The sequence below is a fragment of the Ovis aries genome, chromosome 5 (assembly GCF_016772045.2).
Source record: "Ovis aries strain OAR_USU_Benz2616 breed Rambouillet chromosome 5, ARS-UI_Ramb_v3.0, whole genome shotgun sequence".
In the NCBI taxonomy this organism is placed as follows: domain Eukaryota; kingdom Metazoa; phylum Chordata; class Mammalia; order Artiodactyla; family Bovidae; genus Ovis; species Ovis aries.
In genome coordinates, this window is record NC_056058.1 from 48,359,690 (window position 1) to 48,381,146 (window position 21,457).

At 41.2% G+C, this 21,457-nt stretch overlaps 1 protein-coding gene across 2 annotated transcripts in view; it reads right to left on the minus strand.

Moving 5' to 3' along the window:
• DNAJC18 (DnaJ heat shock protein family (Hsp40) member C18) overlaps nt 1-14,647 on the minus strand; it is a 28,995-nt gene extending 14,348 nt beyond the window's left edge. For both annotated transcript variants that reach the window (XM_027970295.3, XM_027970294.3), the window contains exons 1-3: nt 14,559-14,647; nt 12,730-12,916; nt 1,689-1,834 (exon numbers count right to left, since the gene is read on the minus strand). In XM_027970295.3, coding sequence (XP_027826096.1) covers nt 1,689-1,834; nt 12,730-12,916; nt 14,559-14,598 — 373 coding nt within the window. In that variant the 5' untranslated portion in view covers nt 14,599-14,647. The remainder of the gene's footprint in view (nt 1-1,688; nt 1,835-12,729; nt 12,917-14,558) is intronic.
• Between the last annotated feature and the right edge of the window lie 6,810 nt (nt 14,648-21,457).

Sequence of the window (21,457 nt, forward strand, 5' to 3'; positions counted from 1 at the left end):
GGCTGTGCTGCATCTTAGTTGGGGCATTAGGGATCTTTAATCTTTTAGTTGTAGCACGTGGGATCCAGTTCCCTGACCAGGGATCGAACCTGGGTCCCCTGCATTGCAAGCACCAAGTCTTAGCCACTAGACCACCAGAGAAGTCCCTACTCTTCCTTTTGAAAAATTCGAATCTCCAGAAAAGTTGAAAAAAATAGTACAATAAACACCTTTACCCTTATTCATCAATGTTAGTATTTTACCACTTTGCTTTTCTCAATGTTCTACACATACATGCATATATATATAATATGTATTCATTTCTTCTTGCTGAATCACTTGGAAGTAGGCTGAAGATATTATGATACTTCACTCCTAAATATTTTAGCATACATCTCTGAAGAAGAAAGATATTCTCCTACATGATCAAAATATCATATTACAGTTAAGAAAATTAACACCAATTCATTATCACCCAGTAAATCCATTCAGGGTTAATGTACTGCCCTTGGTTTCACATCTCTCTAGTTTCTTTTCATCTGGAAGTCTCCCCACCTTTTTTGCTTTTCTTTTATTGAATTTTTTGAAGAGTAGTTCAGTGTTCTTTGTAGAATGTTCCATATTTTGATTGTTTCCTCTTTATTAGATACAGGTTAAACATTCTGATAAGAATACCACATAGTATTACAACATGTAATGTTAAATTGTTCTAGTAATGGTGATGATAAATTAGATCACTTGCTTAAAGTAGTAACGGCTAGCTATCTCCATTACTTAGAAAAATTTCCTGTGCAATCTGGGCTTCCCAAGTGGCTCAGTGGTAAAGAATCTACCTGCCAATGTAGCAGACTGGGGTTATCCCTGGGTTGGGAAGATTCCTTGAAGAAGGAAATGGCAACCCACTCCAGTATTCTTGCCTGGGAAATCCCACAGACAGAGGAGCCTGGCAGGCTACAGTCCATGGGGTCACAAAAGAGTCAGGCATGATTTAGCAACTAAATAACAACAAAATCAGTAAGTATTATGTGGGGTGATACTTTGACATGATGTGAATATTCTATTCAACAACAACCTATTACCCAGTGGTTTTAGCATCCACTGATAATCCTTTCCTGAATCAGTGACATGCCTCAGGGTGAAGCTCTTTAGTAAAATTTTTATTTATGTATTGGATCCAAAATATTTTTTGAGAATATGTTTCTGAAAGTATCACAGAAATCAATGGAAAAAGCTTTGATCTATAACTATGTTTTTGTTCTTTACAAAGTCTCATAAAGCCTTTTTATACTAACCACATGTTTATAATGCAGGTTTCATGAACAAAGAGTTTCATGGTCAAAGAAGTTTTGAAATGCTATCTAGGCCCTGCCTGCAAGTGGCTATCAACCTTTAAGTTCCACAAGAGGAATCATATCAGTTTTACTTACCCTGGCACCTGACACACAGATCTTCAGTAAATATTTGCTGAATCAAAGAATAAAAGGTTCTGTAAGGTATTACAGAGAAACCATTTTTTTTTTCCCCAAAAGAAATTAAGGTAAGAAATTAAGGAGAGAGCTATGCTAATAATCACTATCTAAGAGGTGTGGCAGGAAAAAACAAGACCCTGCTGGTAGCCTTAGAAAACAATTACAAGGGAGGCTGGAAACAACTTGCTGTGACCAAACATCACAAGGAGGGCATAATTAAGCATTAGTTTAGGATCAGACCTTTGAAAGCATCTGTTGCTCCAGGAGCACAGTTCTTGTCAGGATGAAATTTCAGGGCAAGTTTTCTGTAAGCTTTCTTAAGCTCTTCATCACTAGCATCTCGTGAAACTCCCAGAATTTCATAGTAATTTCTGCATTTCTTGATCCTAAAAACACAAATCAGAAACATTTTTTGAGTATGTCTACAAAGGTCCCTTTTGTACAATTAACTGCAAAATAGTAAATCAATATCCAATCTGTGAGACCCAAAGCAGAAAGAAAGAGAGAAAACTGGTGAACACATTAATGAATTATTTAGTTCACTAACAATGTCCTCCTCCCAGTGACAGCTTAATTCCTTTCAAAGTATTTTTACATCTAGTATTTTATCTTTCTATATCCCTGTAAGTGAGTAGAACAAGTATACTAATCCTTATATTAAGGCCCAATCTAAGGTCCTCAAAGTTGAACCATAGGACAGCAAAGGCAGAAGAAATACCCTAACCATTTTTTTAATGTATCTCTTTTTATGGCTATCTTTTTAAACTTTGTTTTAAAAAGTTATAAAGGCACCTTACCTACCTCCTGAGAAATCTGTACGCAGGTCAAGAAGCAACAGTTAGAAGCGGACATGGAGCAACAGACTGGTTCCAAATTGGGAAAAGAGTACGTCAAGGTTGTATATTGTCACCCTGTTTATTTAACTTATATGCAGAGTGTATCATGCAAAACACCAGGCTGGATGAAGCACAAGCTGGAATCAAGCTTGCCTGGAGAAATATCAATAACCCTTATGGCAGAAAGTGAAGAACTAAAGAGCCTATTGATGAAAGTAAAAGAGAAGAGCGAAAAAGTTGGCTTAAAAATCAACATTCAGAAAACTAAGATCATGGGATCCAGTCCCATCACTTCATGGCAAATAGATGGGGAAACAATGGAAATAGTGAGACTTTATTTTTGGGGGCTCCAAATTCACTGCAGATGGTGACTGCAGCCATGAAATTAAAAGATGTTTGCTCCTTGGAAGAAAAGCTATGACCAACCTAGACAGCATATTAAAGAGCAGAAACAACAAAATTCTGTAAAGCAATTATCCTTCAATAAAAAATTTTTTTAAAAAGCAGAAACATTACTTTGCCAATAAAGGTCTGTCTAGTCAAAGCTATGGTTTTTCAAGGAGTCATATGGATGTAAGAGTTGGACTATAAAGAAAGCTGAGTGCCGAAGAATTGATGCTTTTGAACTGTGGTTTTGGAGAAGACTCTAGAGAGTCCCTTGGACTGCAAGGAGATCAAACCAGTCAATTCTAAAGGAAATCAGTCCTGAATATTCATTGGAAGGAGTGATGCTGAAGCTGAAACTCCAATAATTTGGCCACCTGATGTGAAGAACAGACTCACTGGAAAAGACCCAGATGCTGGGAAAGATGGAAGGCATAAGGAGAAGGGGACGACAGAGGATGAGATGGTTGGACGGCATCACCGACTTGATGGACATGAGTTTGAGCAAACTCTGGGAGTTGGTGATGGACAGGGAAGCCTGGCATGGGGTTCCAAAGAGTTGGACATGGGGTTGCAAAGAGTTGGACATGACTGAGCAACTGAACTGAAATGATGGTAGAAGAAAAATACCCCAAATACTAAACTATATACAGTGAAACAACTTCCTGCTTCCCCATTTTCTGTCCCCCAATCTCCTATGCTAAGAATAACCACGGTTAGAAGTTTTTCGTGGGGATTTCCTTGGTGGCCTAGTAGTTAGGATTCTGAGCTTTCACTGCCATAACCCAGGTTCAATCCCTGGCCAGGGAACTGAGATCCTACAAGATGCATAGCACAGCCAAAAAAAAAGTTTTCTGATTCCTATGTACAGAGACAGCACATGTATAGAAACGGTCCCTTTTTTTTTTTTTTTTTACTTTTTTTCTTATTAATACCTAAATGTAAGCATATTATAATCACCCTTCTACATCCTTTTTTTAAACAACACTTTATCTTGGGGATTGACCAGTAACTTACAGAGATGAGAAGTACAGGGATAATAGTTTACACCACAAGAGCAGCAGTTCTGAACTTTTTGATATAAAAAGTCTTTTATACTCTTATAAAAAGGTATAACTGGATATCATATAGCCTCTCAAGTGAAAAAGGCAAATATGTGTTTGTATTATTATGAAGATATTGTGTTTTTTTTGGGGGGTGGGGGGCGCTGCACCAAGCGGCACATGGAACTTTCCTGATCAATGGTCAAACCTGCACCCCCTGCAGTGGAAGCAAAGAATCTTAACAACTGGACCTCTAGGGAAGTTCACAAAGATAGTTTAAAACTTGCAGACCCCTTTCCAAAATGGTCTTGGGATTCTCAAACCACACCTTTGAGAATGGATGGACTACAGTATGAACTCTGGAGTCAAAATGCCTTGGTTGGCATCTGAGTTTAATACTTGCAGATCCCTCTCCAAAATGGTCTTGGGATTCCCAAACCACATCTTTGAGAATGGATGGACTACAACATGAACTCTGGAGTCAAAATCCCTTGGCTGGCATAGGACTTTGCTGTGGACTTAACTCTGTGAATTGTGTTATCTTTTGAAATGGGCTAATAATTATACCTATATTTCACAGAGCTGTTATAATTAAATTAAGTATTCATTAAAATGCGTGATAGCATCTGACATGATGTAAATATTGGCTATTGTTAAAAATCTACCACATTCTACAGATGACCAACAGGCACACAAAAAGATCTCAACATTGCTAATTACTAGAGAAATGTGAATCAAAACTACAATGAGGTATCTATCACCTTACATTGGTCAGAATGGCGATCATCAAAAAGTCTACAAAATACAAATGCTTGAGTGGGTGTGGAGAAAACGAAACCCTCCTACATTCTTCGGAGGAATATAAATTGGTGCAGCTACTATGGAGTACAGTATGGTGGTTCCTTAAAAAATCTAAAAATAGAACATATGATGCTGGACATATATCCAGAAAAGCTGAAAACTCTAATCTGAAAAGATAGATGCACTCCAGTGTTCACAGCAGCACTCTTTACAATAGCCAGATGAATGGACAGAAAAGATGTGGTGTACATATATATATAGTGGAATATTACTCAACCATAAAAAATAATGAAATGCCATTTGTAGCAACAAGGATGGATCTAGAGATTATCATACTAGGTGAGGTAAGTCAGACAAAGACAAATATCATATGATATTACTTGTATGTGGACTATAAAAAGATGACACAAATGAGCTGATTTACAAAACAGATACAGACTCACTGACACAGAAAACAAATTTATGGTTACCAGAGGGGAAAGCTGTCTAGGCTGGCCATAACTTCCCTTCCAAGAAGTAAGCATCTTTTAGTTTCATGGCTGCAGTCACCATCTGCAGTGATTTTGGAGCCCCCAAAAATAAAGTCTGACACTGTTTCCACTGTTTCCCCATCTATTTCCCATGAAGTGGTGGGACCAGATGCCATGATCTTAGTTTTCTGAATGTTGAGCTTTAAGCCAACTTTTTCACTCTCCTCTCTCACTCTCTTCAAGAGGCTCTTTAGTTCTTCACTTTCTGCCATAAGGGTGGTGTCATCTGCATATTTGAGGTTATTGATATTTCTCCCGGCAATCTTGATTCCAGCTTGTGCTTCATCCAGCCCAGCGTTTCTCATGATGTACTCTGCATATAAGTGAAATAAGCAGGATGACAATATATAGCCTTGACGTACTCCTTTTCCTGTTTGGAACTAGTCTGTTGTTCCATGTCCAGTTCTAACTGTTGCTTCCTGACCTGCATACAGGTTTCTCAAGAGGCAGGTCAGGTGGTTGGTATTCCCATCTCTCTCAGAATTTTCCACAGTTCGTTGTGATCCACACAGTCAAAGGCTTTAGCGTAGTCAGTAAAGCAGAAATAGATGTTTTTCTGGAACTCTCTTGCTTTTCCATGATCCAGCGGATGTTGGCAATTTGATCTCTGGTTCCTCTACCTTTTCTAAAACCAGCTTGAACATCTGGAAGTGCATGGTTCACGTATTGTTGAAACCTGGCTTGGAGAATTTTGAGTATTACTTTACTAGCGTGTGAGATTTGTGCCAATTGTGTGGTAGTTTGAGCACTCTCTGGCATTGCCTTTCTTGGGGTAGGAATGAAAACTGACCTTTTCCAGTCCTGTGGCCACTGCTGAGTTTTCCAAATTTGCTGGCATATTGAGTGCAGCACTTTCACAGCATCATCAAGGTCTGTCTAGTCAAGGCTATGGTTTTTCCAGTAGTCATGTATGGATGTGAGAGTTGGACTCTAAAGAAAGCCAAGTGCCAAAGAACTGATGCTTTTGAATTGTGGTGTTGGAGGAGACTTTTGAGAGTCTCTTGGACTGCAAGGAGATCCAACCAGTCCATCCTTAAGGAGATCAGTCCTGAGTGTTCATTGGAAGGATTGACATTGAAGCTGAAACTCCAATACTTTGGCCACCTGATGCAAAGAACTGACTCATTGGAAAAGACCCTGATGCTGGGAAAGACTGAAGGAGGGAGAAGAAGGGGATGACAGAAGATGAGATGGTTGGATGGCATCACTGACTCAATGGACAGGAGTTTAGGTAAACTCCAGGAGTTGGTGATAGACAGGTAGGCCTGGTGTGCTGCAGTCCATGAGGTCACAAAGAGTCAGACACGACTGAGTGACTGTACTGAACTGAACTGAAATGAGGGCAAAGCAGGGGTGGGGGAGTGGGAAGGAGGGGGATAGATTGGGACTTGGGGATTAACAGATACATACTACTTCATATAAAATAATCAATAAGGTCGTACTATATATATATAGCACAAGGAACTGTACTCAATATTCTATAATAATCTATAATAGAAAAGAATCTGAAAAAGGACATATATATATATTCAGTTTTACATAACACAATACTTTGCTCTACACTAGAAACTAACACAACATTGTAAATCAACTATACTTTAAAAAAAATCTACCACATTCTTCTAAAGGGTGCATATTCTTACACTGTTATGGATGTATGGGTTTCCCAGGTGGTTCAGTGGTAAAGAATCCACCTGTCAATGCAGGAGACGGGCTTGATCCCTGGGTCAGGAAGATCTCCTTGAGGAGAAAATGGCACCCTACTCCAGTGTTCTTGCCTGGAAAAACCCCACGGACCACGGACTGAGGAGCCTGGCGGGCAACAATCCACAGGATTGCAGAGTCAGACACAACTGAGTGACTGAGCATGCATGCATGTACATTCCCTACTGATGGGCATTTAAAGTACCTCCAGTTTTTTCTATCACACAACTCAGCTGAGCAGGCAGAGGCTCACAGTGTTGCTAAAGAGTTCATAATAAGTTAGTAGCACAGTCAGGATTATTAATGCAGGGTCTGGAATATCAGTCGGGGTCCTTCCCCAATAGCTGCTTGTGGGGATTCCCCACCCTAGTTTCCAATTCCTGAAACTATGGATTCCCCAGCCTAGTTTCCAATTCCTGATTTAATGGCAAATACTCCCCTGCCTCTCTCTTTCTCTTTCCATCTCTCCCTTATCAGATATATAATTTGAAAATATTTTCTCCTGTTTTGTAGGCTGATTTTTCACCTTCTTGGTGGTATCTTTTGAAGTACAAAATTTTTAATTTTGATGAAGTCCAATTTGCCAATATCTTCTTTTATAACGTGTACTTTGGTTGTCAACACAAAATCACTCCCTAATTCAATGTCACAAAGCTTTACATTTATGTTTTCTTCTAAGAGTTTTATAGTTTTAGCTCTTATATTTAGGTCTTAGGTCTTAGAATTAATTTTTTTATTTGTATGAGGAAGGAGTACAAGTTCATTTTTTGCAATGTGGATATCCAGTTGTCCCAACAAGAAGACTAATCTTTCCCCCATTAAATTGTCTTGGCAATCTTGTCAAAAACCAATTAATCACAAATATAAGGGTTTATCTCAGGAGTGTCAATTCTATTTCATTGATCTAAATGTCTATCCTATGCTAGTGCACACTATCTTCATTCTGAATCTTTGTAGTAGGTTTTGAAATTGGGAAGTATGAGTCTTCCAACTTTGCACTGTTTTCCCAAGACTGTTTTGGCTTCCCTGGTGGCTCAGATGGTAAAGAATCTGCTTACAATGCAGGAGACACAGGTTCAATCCCTGGGTTGGGAAGATCCCCTGGAGAAGGGAATGGCTACCCACTCCAGTATTCTTGCCTGGATAATCCCTTGGACAGAGAAGCTTGGTGGGCTACAGTCCATGGGGTCACAAAGAGTTGGACACGACTGAGTGACTGACTAACACTTGGTTACTCTAGGTCCTTTGCATTTTCATATGAATTTCAGGATCAGATTGTCAATTTCTGCAAAAAAAAAAAAGGTAACTGGGAATTTAATAGGGCTTGTGTTGAATCTGTGGATCAATTTGAGGAATATTATCCATATTAAGATTGCTGGGAAAAATATCAATAACCTCAGATATGCAGATGACACCATCCTTAAGGCAGAAAGTGAAGAACTAAAGAGCCTCTTGACGAAAGTGAAAGAGGAGAGTGAAAAAGTGGCTTAAAACTCAACATTCAGAAAACTAAGATCATGGCATCCAGTCCCATCACTTCATGGCAAATAGATGGGGAAATAATGGAAACAGAGAGAGATTTATCTTTTGGGGCTCCAAAATCACTGCAGATGGTGACTGCAGCCATGAAATTATAAGATGCTTGCTCCTTGGAAGAAAAGCTATGACCAATCTAGACAGCATATTAAAAAGCAGAGACATTACTTTACCAACAAAGGTCCATATAGTCAAAGCTGTTTTTTCCATAAGTCATGTATGATGTGAGAGTTGGACCATAAAGAAAGCTGACCGCCAAAGAATTGATGCTTTTGAACTGTGGTATTGAAGAAGACTCTCGAGAGTCCCTTGGACTGCAAGGAGATCAAACCAGTCAATCCCAAAGGAAACCAGTCCTGAATATTCATTTGAAGGACTAATGCTGAAGCTGAAACTCCAATACTTTGGCCACCAGATGTGAAGACCCTGATGCTGGGAAAGATCGAAGGCAGGAGGAAAAGAGGAAGACAGAGGATGAGATGGTTGGATGGCATCACTGACTCGATGGACATGAGTTTAAGCAAACTCCAGGAGCTGGTGATGGACAGGGAAGCCTGGCATGCTTCAGTCCATAGGGTCATAGAGTTGAACATGACTGAGTGACTGAACTGAACCAATATTAAGCCTTTCAATTCATAAACACAGGCAAACTTCCCATTTATTTAGAGTTTCTTTAATTTCTTTTAATGAAGTTTATAGTGTTCAATGTACAATCTTACATTTGTTAAATTTATTCCTAAGCATTTTATTCTTTTTGATGCTGTTATAAATGAAGTTGTTTTCATTTTCAGATTGTTCATTGCTAATGTATAGAAAAATAATGTATAAAAAATAATGTATAGAAAAAATAATAATAATAATGCAAGTTTTCCCTTATAGGTGCCCAAGGGCATAGACCCATTGTTGCTACTGGTTTTTCCTAAGTTATATACCAAAGATTCCAGAAGGCTTTTCCTCGAAGAGTCAACCAGGTGGTGCCCAGGACCCTGGGGCAGCAGCTGGCTCCTAAAGAAAGTCCATGACCGTGGGCACTTCTGTTTCTACCCTCCATGGTCGTGACGCCACCTGGCCTTCTCTTGCATGTTGGACAAAGGATGAACCACAAGAGTTTCTTATCATCACTTTCAAAAGAGTTTTTCTCAAAATAGCAGTTACTGCCAGGGGGAGGGAGGGAGGTTTTATTCATTTCCACAGTTTATACTGAACCTTTGCAATTACTGTTTTTCCCAAATTTTTCTCTGGCAGTGGATGTGTCATTGAGCCAGCCATCCCCCAAAGCCTTAGTACCCCCAAGCTGCCAGCCAGGAGGGGCTCACTACCCTCCCAGAGCTTCTCTTGGCTCTCTTTTAAAATTTCCCCAACAAATAGGATTCTTGCTGGGAAAGGAAGCTTGGTTAAGAAATGTCAAATATGGCTTTATAAATAAAGTCCTGCCCTGTGATGAAGTGGCCACTCTAGCCAAGAGAGATGCTCAGAATTGGATATGGATGAGAGCAACCTGCCTGTGCTGACCCCGGTGCTCTGCCCCCATCACTGTGACCCTCTGGTTTCAGTAGATGTCCCTAGATGGGCTGAGCCATGTGCAATAAGAACATGGATCCACTATATTTCTTGATTAGAATTCTGAAATTGTATATCTATAAATATATGTTTACTAAGTGAAAAAAGAAAAATAATGATTTTTGTATGTTGATCTTTGCTGAAGTCGTTTATTAGTTTTAATAGTTTGTGTGTGCATATTCCTTAAAATTTTCTATACTAGATCATAACATATGTGAACAGTTTTACTCCTTTTTTCCAAACTGGTTGGCTTCTTATTTTTCTTGCCTAATTGCCCTGGCTTGAACCTTCAGCACAATGTTGAATAGTAATAGCTAGAGTGAATGTAGTTGTCTTGTTCCTGTCCTGTTTCTGATCTTGGAGAACATCAAATTATTCATCATTAAGTATGATGTTAGCTGTGGATGTTTTTGTAGATGACCTTTATCTGGTTGAGGAAGTTCCTTTCTATTCCTAGTGTACTGAATATTGTTATCATGAGAGTGTTGGATTTTCTCAAATGCTTTTTCTACACCTATTGAAATGATCATATGACTTTTGTCTTTTATTCTATTAATATGGTATATTACATTATTTTATTTTCATGTGTTAAACAACCTTGTACTCCTAAGATAAATCTCACTTGGTCAAGATATATAATCCTTTTTACATGTTTTATATGTTGCAGAAATCTGTACCCATCTTGTGATGCTTTCATCTGCTTTTGGTTATAGAGTAATACTGGTCTCATAGAATGACTTGGAAAGTGTTCCCTTCTTTGGTATTTTCTATAATAGTTAATGAAAGATTAGTTAATTCTTCAGACATCTGGTAGAATTCACCAGTTAAGTCATCGGTGCCTGGACTTTTATTTGTGGGAAATTAAATTTATCCATTTATGTTCTCTAATTTGTTGGCATATAATTGTTCACAGTATTCTCTTACATAATCATTACTTTTGTAAGATTGGTAGTGATATCCCCTATTTCACTTCTGATTTTATTTCTCTGAGTCTTCTCCCTTTTTTGGCTTGGTCAGTCTAGCTAAGTTTGTCAGTTTTGTTGATAATCAACAACTTTTGGTTTTGTTGATCTCTATTGTTTTGCTATCCTCTATTTCATTTATTTTCACTCTATATTATTTCCTTCTGTTTGTTTGAATTTATTTTGTTCTTCCTTTTTTAGATTAGGTTATTGATTGATTTATTGATCATCGAAAAAGCTAGAGAGTTCCAGAAAAACAACTATTTCTGCTTTATTGACTATGCCAAAGCCTTTGACTATGTGGATCACAATGAACTGTGGAAAATTCTGAAAGAGATGGGAATACAGACCACCTGACCTGCCTCTTGAGAAACCTATATGCAGGTCAGGAAGCAACAGTTAGAACTGGACAGGGAAGAACAGACTGGTTCCAAATAGGAAAAGGAGTACGTCAAGGCTGTATATTGTCACCCTGCTTATTTCACTTACATGCAGAGTACATCATGAGAAACGCTGGGCTGGAAGAAGCACAAGCTGGAATCAAGATTGCCAGGAGAAATATCAATCACCTCAGATATGCAGATGACACCACCCTTATGGCAGAAAGTGAAGAGGAACTAAAAAGCCTCTTGATGAAAGTGAAAGAGGAGAGTGAAAAAGTTGGCTTAAAGCTCAACATTCAGAAAACGAAGATCATGGCATCTGGTCCCATCACTTCATGGCAAATAGATGGGGAAACAGTGTCAGACTTTATTTTTGGGGGCTCCAAAATCACTGCAGATGGTGACTGCAGCCATGAAATTAAAAGACGCTTACTCCTTGGAAGAAAAGTTATGACCAACCTAGATAGCATATTCAAAAGCAGAGACATTACTTTGCCTACAAAGGTACGTCTAGTCAAGGCTATGGTTTTTCCAGTGGTCATGTATGGATGTGAGAGTTGGACTGTGAAGGAAGCTGACTGCCAAAGAATTGATGCTTTTGAACTGTGGTGGTGGAGAAGACTCTTGAGAGTCCCTTGGACTGCAAGGAGATCCAATCAGTCCATTCTGAAGGAGATCAGCCCTGGGATTTCTTTGGAAGGAATGATGCTAAAGCTGAAACTCCAGTACTTTGGCCACCTCATGCGAAGAGTTGACTCATTGGAAAAGACTCTAATGCTGGGAGGGATTTGGGGCAGGAGGAGAAGGGGACGACAGAGGATGAGATGGCTGGATGGCATCACTGACTCGATGGATGTGAGTCTGAGTGAACTCCGGGAGTTGGTGATGGACAGGGAGCCTGGCATGCTGCGATTCATAGGGTTGCAGAGTTGGACACGACTGAGCGACTAAACTGAACTGAACTGATTGATTTGAGATTTTAGAAAAATAAACATTTATAGCTATAAATTTCCTCTAAGTATTGCTCTACCTGTATCCTATATGTTTTGGTGTGTTGTGTTTTCATTTTCAATCATCTCAAAGTGTTTTCTAATTTTCCTAATTACTTCTTCTGTGACCTATTTGTTATTTAGGAATATGTTGTTTAACTTTTACACATTTGCGAATTACCCAAATTTCCTTCTGTTGTCAATTTCAAAGAACATATAGTGTTTTATTTTAATCCTTTTAAATTTATTAAGGCTTGTTTTGTAGCCTAACATATGGTCTACTCTGCATAATATTCCATGTATACTTGAGAAGATTGTACATTCTGCTGTTGTTGAGTAGGATGTTGTACAGATGTCTGTTATGTCAACCTGGTTTTCCCTGATTCTCTTAGAGTAGAAGTTACTTCAGATTATAGCCTAACACTCCACTTCCACCTAATTTTGCCTCTGAGGCCAAGATGTTATTGTGCTTCAATGATAATAATAATAATAGCAGTCATCTGCGCTAGGCACTCTATATAAAATCACTCATTTAATCCCACTACAGGCTCACCTTTGTACTCCAAGCAGTTGCTCCTCTGTATAAGTGGAGTTCCCCTCACCCTGTCGGGTCTGACTCCATTCATTCTCAGACTTCTTTTCCTTCTGTCCCTTCATGCAGTTACAGCAACCACAGGGGTCATGACTTTCAGGAGGTCTGTCTTCTGGGTATTTGTTTCTTCTGACTGCATCAATGTAAGCTGCAAAACAATAGTACCTCCATGAGGGTTCACTCTGACCTGCAAATCAACTTTGCTACTGGCCTTAGCTATCTGGGAGGCTGCCTATAGGCCAGTGAATGTTTGAGGGCCAGGTTAGTAGTGTCATACTGACTTTTACAGATCCAAATCCATACAAAGCAGAAGAAACATCTTCCTTGAGAAAACAATACAGAAAATATAGAAGCAATCATGGAAAACTTTTAATGTCAGAAACATGAAGCATTAAAATGTCCATCATCCCTATAGGCATCACCAGCAAATAATCTTGATTCAGGGCCAGTAAGGGCACTCCAGAGGCATCTGCCCAATACCTTAGATTTAGGGCAGCACCTGGGAAGTCTATTTCTCTGTGGTTCATGGTCAGAAGAGAATTGTTCTTAACATATTATTTTTTGTTGCAATGTTTTCCACCACTAAGATTTAAAGTAGAGATGAGTTCAATGTTTAAATGGTTATAGAACTAATACGTACAAGCCATTTGACTAGATAGATCAAGGAGGTGTATCAGTAAGACCTACTCCTGACCACAAAGAGGTTACTGTTTAAAGGGAAGGAATTTAATTAATCATAAGGCCTGCAGAGTGTGAAGAGGGCCAAAGCAATATAGTCCAAGAAGGCAGAATGCTCATGTCCTGTCCAGAGGATCTGGGTAAGACAAAAAACCCTTTTATCCTGCTTAATATCTTAGTGACTACCCATTGCTCCATGTCCAGATCTCTTCTCATGGGCCCAGCCTGTCTCTTTAGCTTCAAATCTCACTACAAGGTCCTCTGTACTCTACCTTCTACCACAACAATCTCCCTTCAGATCAGCAATGCCTTGTTTTCTCTGGGCCTTAGCACATGCTGTTCCTTCTGCCTGCAAAACTTTTCTCTAAGTAGGTCTGGCTAGCTCCAGCGCATCCTTCATGTCATCACATGTAATGCTTTCTTCATGAGGCCTCCTCTGAAACCCAGGTCGTGCTGAGTGCCTTAACAGTATGCGCCCCCAAACCTACGACCTTTCTGTGTAGCCCACGACATTTTGGCCTTCTTTTTAAATTGACTGTTTACCTGTCAAACTCCCTCATTAGATTGAGAGTTCTGTGGGCTCAGGTGACCATGTCTGTCAAATCCATAATGCAGAATACATACTAGGCATTGGTTCAGTCCTCTTTTCCTGACTGTAGGATGTAATGGGCTGGCCTATCCGTCCCAGTGCTGGATGACAAGACGAAACCCAGGTCTAGGGTCAGGCAGCCCAGTTTGGAGGCGAGGATAAGGACCGGGTAAGCAAGCTGCGGGAGACCGCGTTACCCCGCCCACCCTGGCGCGGGCGGGGCCTGATAGCTGCAGGCCCTGGGCGGGGCTGGGGGCCGGAGGCAACAAGTCGTCACAGGTGACTGTGGGTACCGAGCCGGGTCCTCAGCTTGAGCCAACGCTTCTGGATTCCATATCCCGGTCCCCTGTCCTGAACAGTCTCCTACTTCACCAGGAACCCCACTCAGGCCCAGCATCTTCTCATAGGCCTCTGTCCTTCATCTCAGGCCCAGGATCTCAGCCCTTTCAGGTGCCATCAGGAGTCCCATCCCTGATTTCTCCCAGACCCTGCCCTGTCCCACCCTCCGGCCAGGACCTGGTACCTTCCGTCCAGCGCTCCCCGCTGCCCAAAGTCGCTGCCATAGCGGTTCCCAGTCAGCAGGTCTGCCGAGCCTCCCCCGCGCCCGACGCTAAGAGGGAAGGGGGGCAAAAAAGCGCGAGGTATGCTGGTCATTGTAGTCCAATCCATAGGAACTGCGGCTCACTGGACTACAATCCCCGGCCTGCATTGCGCCAGGGGTCGCAGCTGCAGTGGTGTAAAGGGGCGCGACCCTTGAAGGGCCTGTGGAAGAGTGTTGCTGCCAGTTGACTGCTTTCTGGCTAGCGGCTCATAGCTGCTACTGCGACAACTGTGGGCAGAGCTTTTCCTCATCTGTAGTGTGGGGATAGTGGCTTCCATGCCCCATAACACCTGGGAAGTTCAAGGAGACGCGATGAGATCCACTGGGAAAGACATTGCAAACTATGGGCTAGAGGGTGACATTGTGACTATTTTTAGCCTCAGGGATGTCCTTTTAAAATATACACTGACCCCCACCCCCACCCCCACCCCCATTCTGTGTAAAAGTGTGTGTTTGGTCCAGGACAAGTTTTGGTGATGTTGAACCCAGCTCTGGGAAGAATCAAGGAAATAAAAAGGTGAGAGTTTTATGTGGTTAGAGGGGAGCGTCTCTGGCATAGTTTCATTAGAGTGTCTAGTAAATGCCAAGCATAGAGAAAGAAGAAAAAGGCAGGTTTTGGAGCTGGTGTTAGATTCCTATATTTGCTTTTCCTTAGTCTTCATCCATCCCAGGATGTCTGAAGTCTCCATCAGACATCCATCCCTGAAGTCTCCAGGGCCCCTCTGAGACTTCTCTCCTCCACCCCATTCGTTTACTGGGCCCATCCCTTTTTCTGAAGTACCAGGCCCTAGGAGATGAGTGAAAAGGAAATGAAGAATTATCCCTGCATTTTCCCACTCATGTTTGCATAGAGCCTAGTGAAGAATAAAAGCGATTCTTAAGTGTCCTTACTGATTCATCCCTGCAAGTGATTTGGGATGGCCAAAAATCAGGTCTGCAGAAGTGAAACATGATCAAACAAAAAATCACCTGGAATTCACTGAGATCTTACTCACAAAGACCAAATAAGTTATGTCAATTATGATATCAAATAGCAGCTACTTAGGTATTGGGGTGGAGTGGGGAGATGTACAGTCCTAGACGCAAACTGAAAGGGTAAATGCCTTCAGTTGTAAGCAGTTCCACCCCTTCCCTGCAGTCATGGCCCTGGGATACACGAGCATCAGTGTGTACACAGAAGGCTGAAGAAGCCACTTGTGTGCTTCAGACAAGGGGTCTGATCAGGGACATCCTTTAGGTGGTTAATGGAAGCTTATTTGGTTTAGGGAGGCTAGACAGGCTACTCTAGAAGATGAACAGGGAAAGGTGGAATATGTCTTGAAGTCTAGGGACACTGAACTAGAGTCAAAGATGTCAGAATACCGTGAAGTCAGAGGTATCTGGTTGAGAGTGGGGATGCTAGAGCATTATATGGGAGAAATTGGATTGAGAAGAAGTGCTATGAATTATGGGGCTGCTTAGAAGTAGGGTCACAGACTACTAACCAAACTGATCACATTGACCACAGCCTTGTCTAACTCAATGAAACTTTGAGCCATGCCTTGTAGGGCCACCCAAGATGGATGGGTCATGGTGGAGAGTTCTGACAAAACGTGGTCCACTGGAGAAGGGAATGGCAAGCCACTTCAGTATTCTTGCCTTGAGAACACCATAAACAGCATGAAAAGGCAAAAAGATAGGACACTGAAAGATGAACTCCCCATGTTGGTAGGTGCTCAATATGCTACTAGAGATCAGTGGAGAAATAACTCCAGAAAGAATGAAGAGATGGAGCCAAAGCAAAAACAACACCGAGTTGTGGATATGACTGGTGATGGAAGTAAAGTCTGATGCTCCAAAGAGCAATCTTGCATAGGAACCTGGAATGTTAGGTCCACGAATCAAGGCAAATTGAAAGTGGTCAAACAGGAGATGGCAAGAGTGAACATCAACATTTTAGGAATCAATGAACTAAAATGGAATGGAATGGTCACTCAGATGACCATTATATCTACTACTGTGGGCAAGAATCCCTTAGAAGAAATGGAATAGCCATCATAGTCAACAAGAGTCCAAAATGCAGTACTTGGATGCAATCTCAAAAATGAAACAATCATCTCTGTTTGTTTCCAAGGCAAACCATTCAGTATCACAGTATTCCAAGTCTATGCCCCAACCAGTAATGCTGAAGAAGCTGATGTTGAACGGTTCTATGAAGACCTACAAGACCTTCTAGAACTAACACCCCCAAAAGATGTCCCTTTCTTTATAGGGGACTGGAATGCAAAAGCAGGAAGTCAAGAGATACCTGGAGTAACGGGAAAATTTGGCCTTGGAGTACAGAATAAAGCAGGTCAAAGACTAACGGAGTTTTGCCAAGAGAACGCACTAGTCATAGCAAACACCCTCTTCTAACAACACGAGAGAAGACTCTACACATGGACATCACTAGATGGTCAATACTGAAATCAGATTGATTATATTCTTTTCAGCCAAAGAGAAGCTCTATACAGTCAGCAAAAACAAGACCAGGAGCTGACTGTGGCTCAGATCATGAACTTCTTACTGCCAAATTCAGACTTAAATTGAAGAAAGAAGGGAAAACCAATATACCATTCAGGCATGACCTAAGTTAAATCCCTTATGATTATACAGTGTAAGTAACAAATAGATTCAAGGGATTAGATCTGCTAGAGTGGCTGAATAACTATAGATGGAGGTTTGTGACATTGTACAAGACACAGTAATCAAGACCATCCCCAAGAAGAAAGGCAGAAAGGCAAAATGGTTGTCTGAGGAGGTCTTACAAATAGCTGAGAAAAGAAGAGAAACTAAAGGCAAAGGGGAAAAGGAAAGATATACTCATTTTAATGCAGAGTTCCAAAGAATATCAAGGAGAGATAAGAAAGTCTTCCTCAGTGATCAATGCAAAGAAATAGAGGAAAATAATAGAATGGGAAAGACTAGAGGTCTCTTCAAGAAAATTAGAAATATCAAGGGAACATTTCATGCAAAGATGGGCGCAAAATAAAGGACAGAAATGGTATGGACCTAACAGAAGCAAGGGATATTAAGAAGAGGTAGCAAGAATACACAGAAGAACTATACAAAAAAAGATCTTCATGACCCAGATAACCACGATGGTGTGATCACTCACCTAGAGCCAGACATCCTGGAATGCGAAGTCAAGTGGGCCTTAGGAAGCACCACTACGAACAAAGCTAGTGAAGGTGATGGAATTCCAGCTGAGTTATTTCAAATCCTGAAAGATGATGCTGTGAAAGTGCTGCACTCAATATGCCAGCAAACTTGGAAAACTCAGCAGTGGCCCCACGACTGGAAAAGGTCAGTTTTCATTCCAATCCCAAAGAAAGGCAATGCCGAAGGATACTCAAACTACCACACAATTGCACTCATCTCATATGCTAGTAAAGTAATGCTCAAAATTCTCCAAGTCAGGCTTTAGCAATACGTGAACCAAGAACTTCCAGATGTTCAAGCTGGTTTTAGAAAAGGCAGAGGAACCAGAGATCAAATTGCCAACATCTGCTGGATCATCAAAAAAGCAAGAGAGTTCCAGAAAAACATCTACTTCTGCTTTATTGACTACGTTAAAGCCTTTGACTGTGTGGATCACAACAAACTGTGGAAAATTCTTAAAGAGATGGGAAGACCAGACCACCTGACCTGCCTGTTAAGAAATCTGTATACAGGAAACAACAGTTAGAACTGGACATGGAACAACAGACTGGTTCCAAATCGGGAAAGGAGTATGTCAAGGCTGTATATTGTCACCCTGCTTATCTCACTTCACTATGCAGAGTACATCATGTGAAATGCCAGGCTGGGTGAAACACAAGCTGGAATCAAGATAGCTGGGGGGAATATCATTAACCTCAGATACACAGATGACACCACCCTTATGGCAGAAAGTGAAGAATTAAAGAGCCTCTTGATGAAAGTGAAAGAGGAGAGTGAAAAAGCTGGCTTAAAACTCAGCATTCAGAAAACTAAGATCATGGTATCTGGTCCCATCACTTCATAGCAAATAGATGGGGAAACAATGGAAACAGTGAGAGACTTTATTTTTGGGGGCTCCAAAATCACTGATGATGGTGACTGCAGCCATGAAATTAAAAGATACTTGCTCCTTGGAAGAAAAACTATGACTAACCTAGACAACATATTAAAAAGCAGAGACATTACTTTGCCAACAAAGGTTCGTCTAGTCAAAGCTATGATTTTTCCATAAGTCATGTATGGATGTGAGAGTTGGATTATAAAGAAAGCTGAGCGCTGAATTGATGCTTTTGAACTGTGGTGTTGGAGAAGACTCTTGAGAGTCCCTTGGACTACAAGGAGATCAAACCAGTCAATCCTAAAGGAAATCAGTCCTAAATATTCATTGGAAAGGCTGATGTTGAACCTGAAGCTCCAATACTTTGGCCACCTGATGTGAAGAACTGACTCACGGGAAAAGACCCAGATGTTGGGAAAGATTGAAGGCATAAGGAGAAGAGGAAGACAGAGGATGAGATGGTTGGATGGCATCACAGATTCGATGGACATGAGTTTCAGTAAGCTCCGGGAGTTGGTGATGGATAGGGAGACCTGGTGTGCTGCAGTCCATGGGGTCACAAAGAGTTGGACGCGACTGAGCTGAACTGAACTGAACTAGGAATAGGGTCCAGGTTCAAGAATGCTGGACAAGATTTGGGAAGCTGAGGCCTCTTGGAAATGTCTGGTACCTCAATGACCTTTCCCATTATCCCCTGAAACCTCACTTCCTCCACTTCTAGATGGCTCAGTGACTTCTAGATCAGTAAAAAATGGTTTAGCATTATAACTTTCTCAGTTATTACCATGCAAATATATCCTTCAGCTCATTTACACTTCAATTAACACTTCTGGGTGAATTTTTCTGTGACTATATCACCAGGACTAACTTAGAACTCCAAATCCTCAACATTTAGAACACGTCTGTGCCAGTTTTTGCTTAAGCACGCCAACCACACAACAAAAATAATTCCCACTGTCAAATTCAATCTCTGTTTGGTAAAAGAGGAAACTGTGGGCTTAAAGGGCTCAGGATGGAGGTGCTGGGGAAGGTAATCAGCAGGAAGAGTGAGAGCACCTGGGAAGGAAATAAGGGACAAGAACTTGGCAGTTCTCAAAGAAAGGGAGGTAGGTGCAGAAAGAAGTTCAAAGAGATGAGAAAGGACATCCACAAATCAAGGGGGAAACTGCTGGGCAGAGCCACACAATGTTTCCTAGCAAATTCAATAGAACTGAGTAGTACCAGCCTGTCTTGCCTGGAAAATCCCATGGACTGAGGAGCCTGGAAGGCTGCAGTCCATGGAGTCGCTAAGGGTCAGGCATGACTGAGCGACTTCACTTTCACTTTTCACTTTCCTGCATTGGAGAAGGAAATGGCAACCCACTCCAGTGTTCTTGCCAGGAGAATCCCAGAGACGGGGGAGCCTGGTGGGCTGCCGTCTATGGGGTCGCACAGAGTCAGACACGACTGAAGTGACTTAGTAGCAGCAGCAGCAGCCTGGCTTTGGGAAATTGTGTTCAAGACCTAGGCTGGGAGGCCTACAGTAACTCTTCATCTGCTAAACCACTTCACCTAGAATCAGCCTCAGATTTTCTATCAGTTTCTCTACTTTTAGAAAAATTTGTTGAACTGTAGTGAATTTTTGCTGGTGATACTGAGGTTTGCTGTGTGCCCTATATGATTGAGGTGCTGCTCCATCCAGCCCTGGAAGAAAGATACTGAATAAATCATCCCTGGGTTGATGGAGCCTGTGCTCCTGAGATGACTTGTCAGTTGACCTCCCATTGGATGCAGGCAGAAGCAAGGGAAGGACACACAGCAACCAGCCCACCCCTGCCACCTGTTCCTGCTTTGGAGTCCTGGAGTCCTATGTTAGAATAGGGAGGAAGCCATCCAGTGAATGACCACCATCCTGTTGTCTAGACATCAAGGAAGAAATATGGGCTCAGGGAAGCTGCAGGGAAAGGCTATACTTGGATTTCCTGTCAGAGGTGGGGTTCTGTATTTACATAACTAGTAGGATTCTCCAGCAGAAACCCCTCTAATATAGCTTGCTAGAGAGCAGAATTCAGCATGAAGTGAATTCATCCTTAACCTCTTCCAAAAAGGTATTTATTTGACAACAGGAAAGTCAACTTAGCTAACGTGGTATTTCAATGTCAGTTTCAGGGTAAAGGCTTTTAGTCTCTTGTTGATACCAGTTCACTCCATCTCTCCCACATATAAATTCCTTAGGATTAACAGCTCATATTTGCATAACATTGTCCAGAATCAGGGGGAAGTTTGTCACCTTATAATGAAGATGTCAACTGAGTTACCTAGAATGAAAGCATGTCCTTAACCTAATTAGTCCAGCATGATAAGGAACTGAACCAAGTCCCCCTCGAAGTCAGAGTAACAACAACAATTCAAAAAGAATCCAGTACTTCTAGACATTGTTAGGTCACCTGGAGAGTTCTATCCCGGTGAATGGATTTTTGTACTGGAACTGGCTAGGAAGTCTTATGTTTTTTGCATTGTGACTTAAATGAAATATATCAATCATTTTTTAAATGCTATAGAATTGCTGTCACATGTTGGGTACTCTAGGAAATAGAGTCTCTGAGACTTGCATGCTAAAGGTTTATTGTTGAGTGTTCCTAACATTAAGTTGTGAGTTATAAGGGAAGCAGGATTAAGCAGAGGGAGAAATTGATATAAGGAGTCCAGGTCTTCACCCCTACCTCCACCCCCATCGACTGGTCATAAGTCAGCTATGAGCCCTCAGCAGTCAATACTCCCAGCA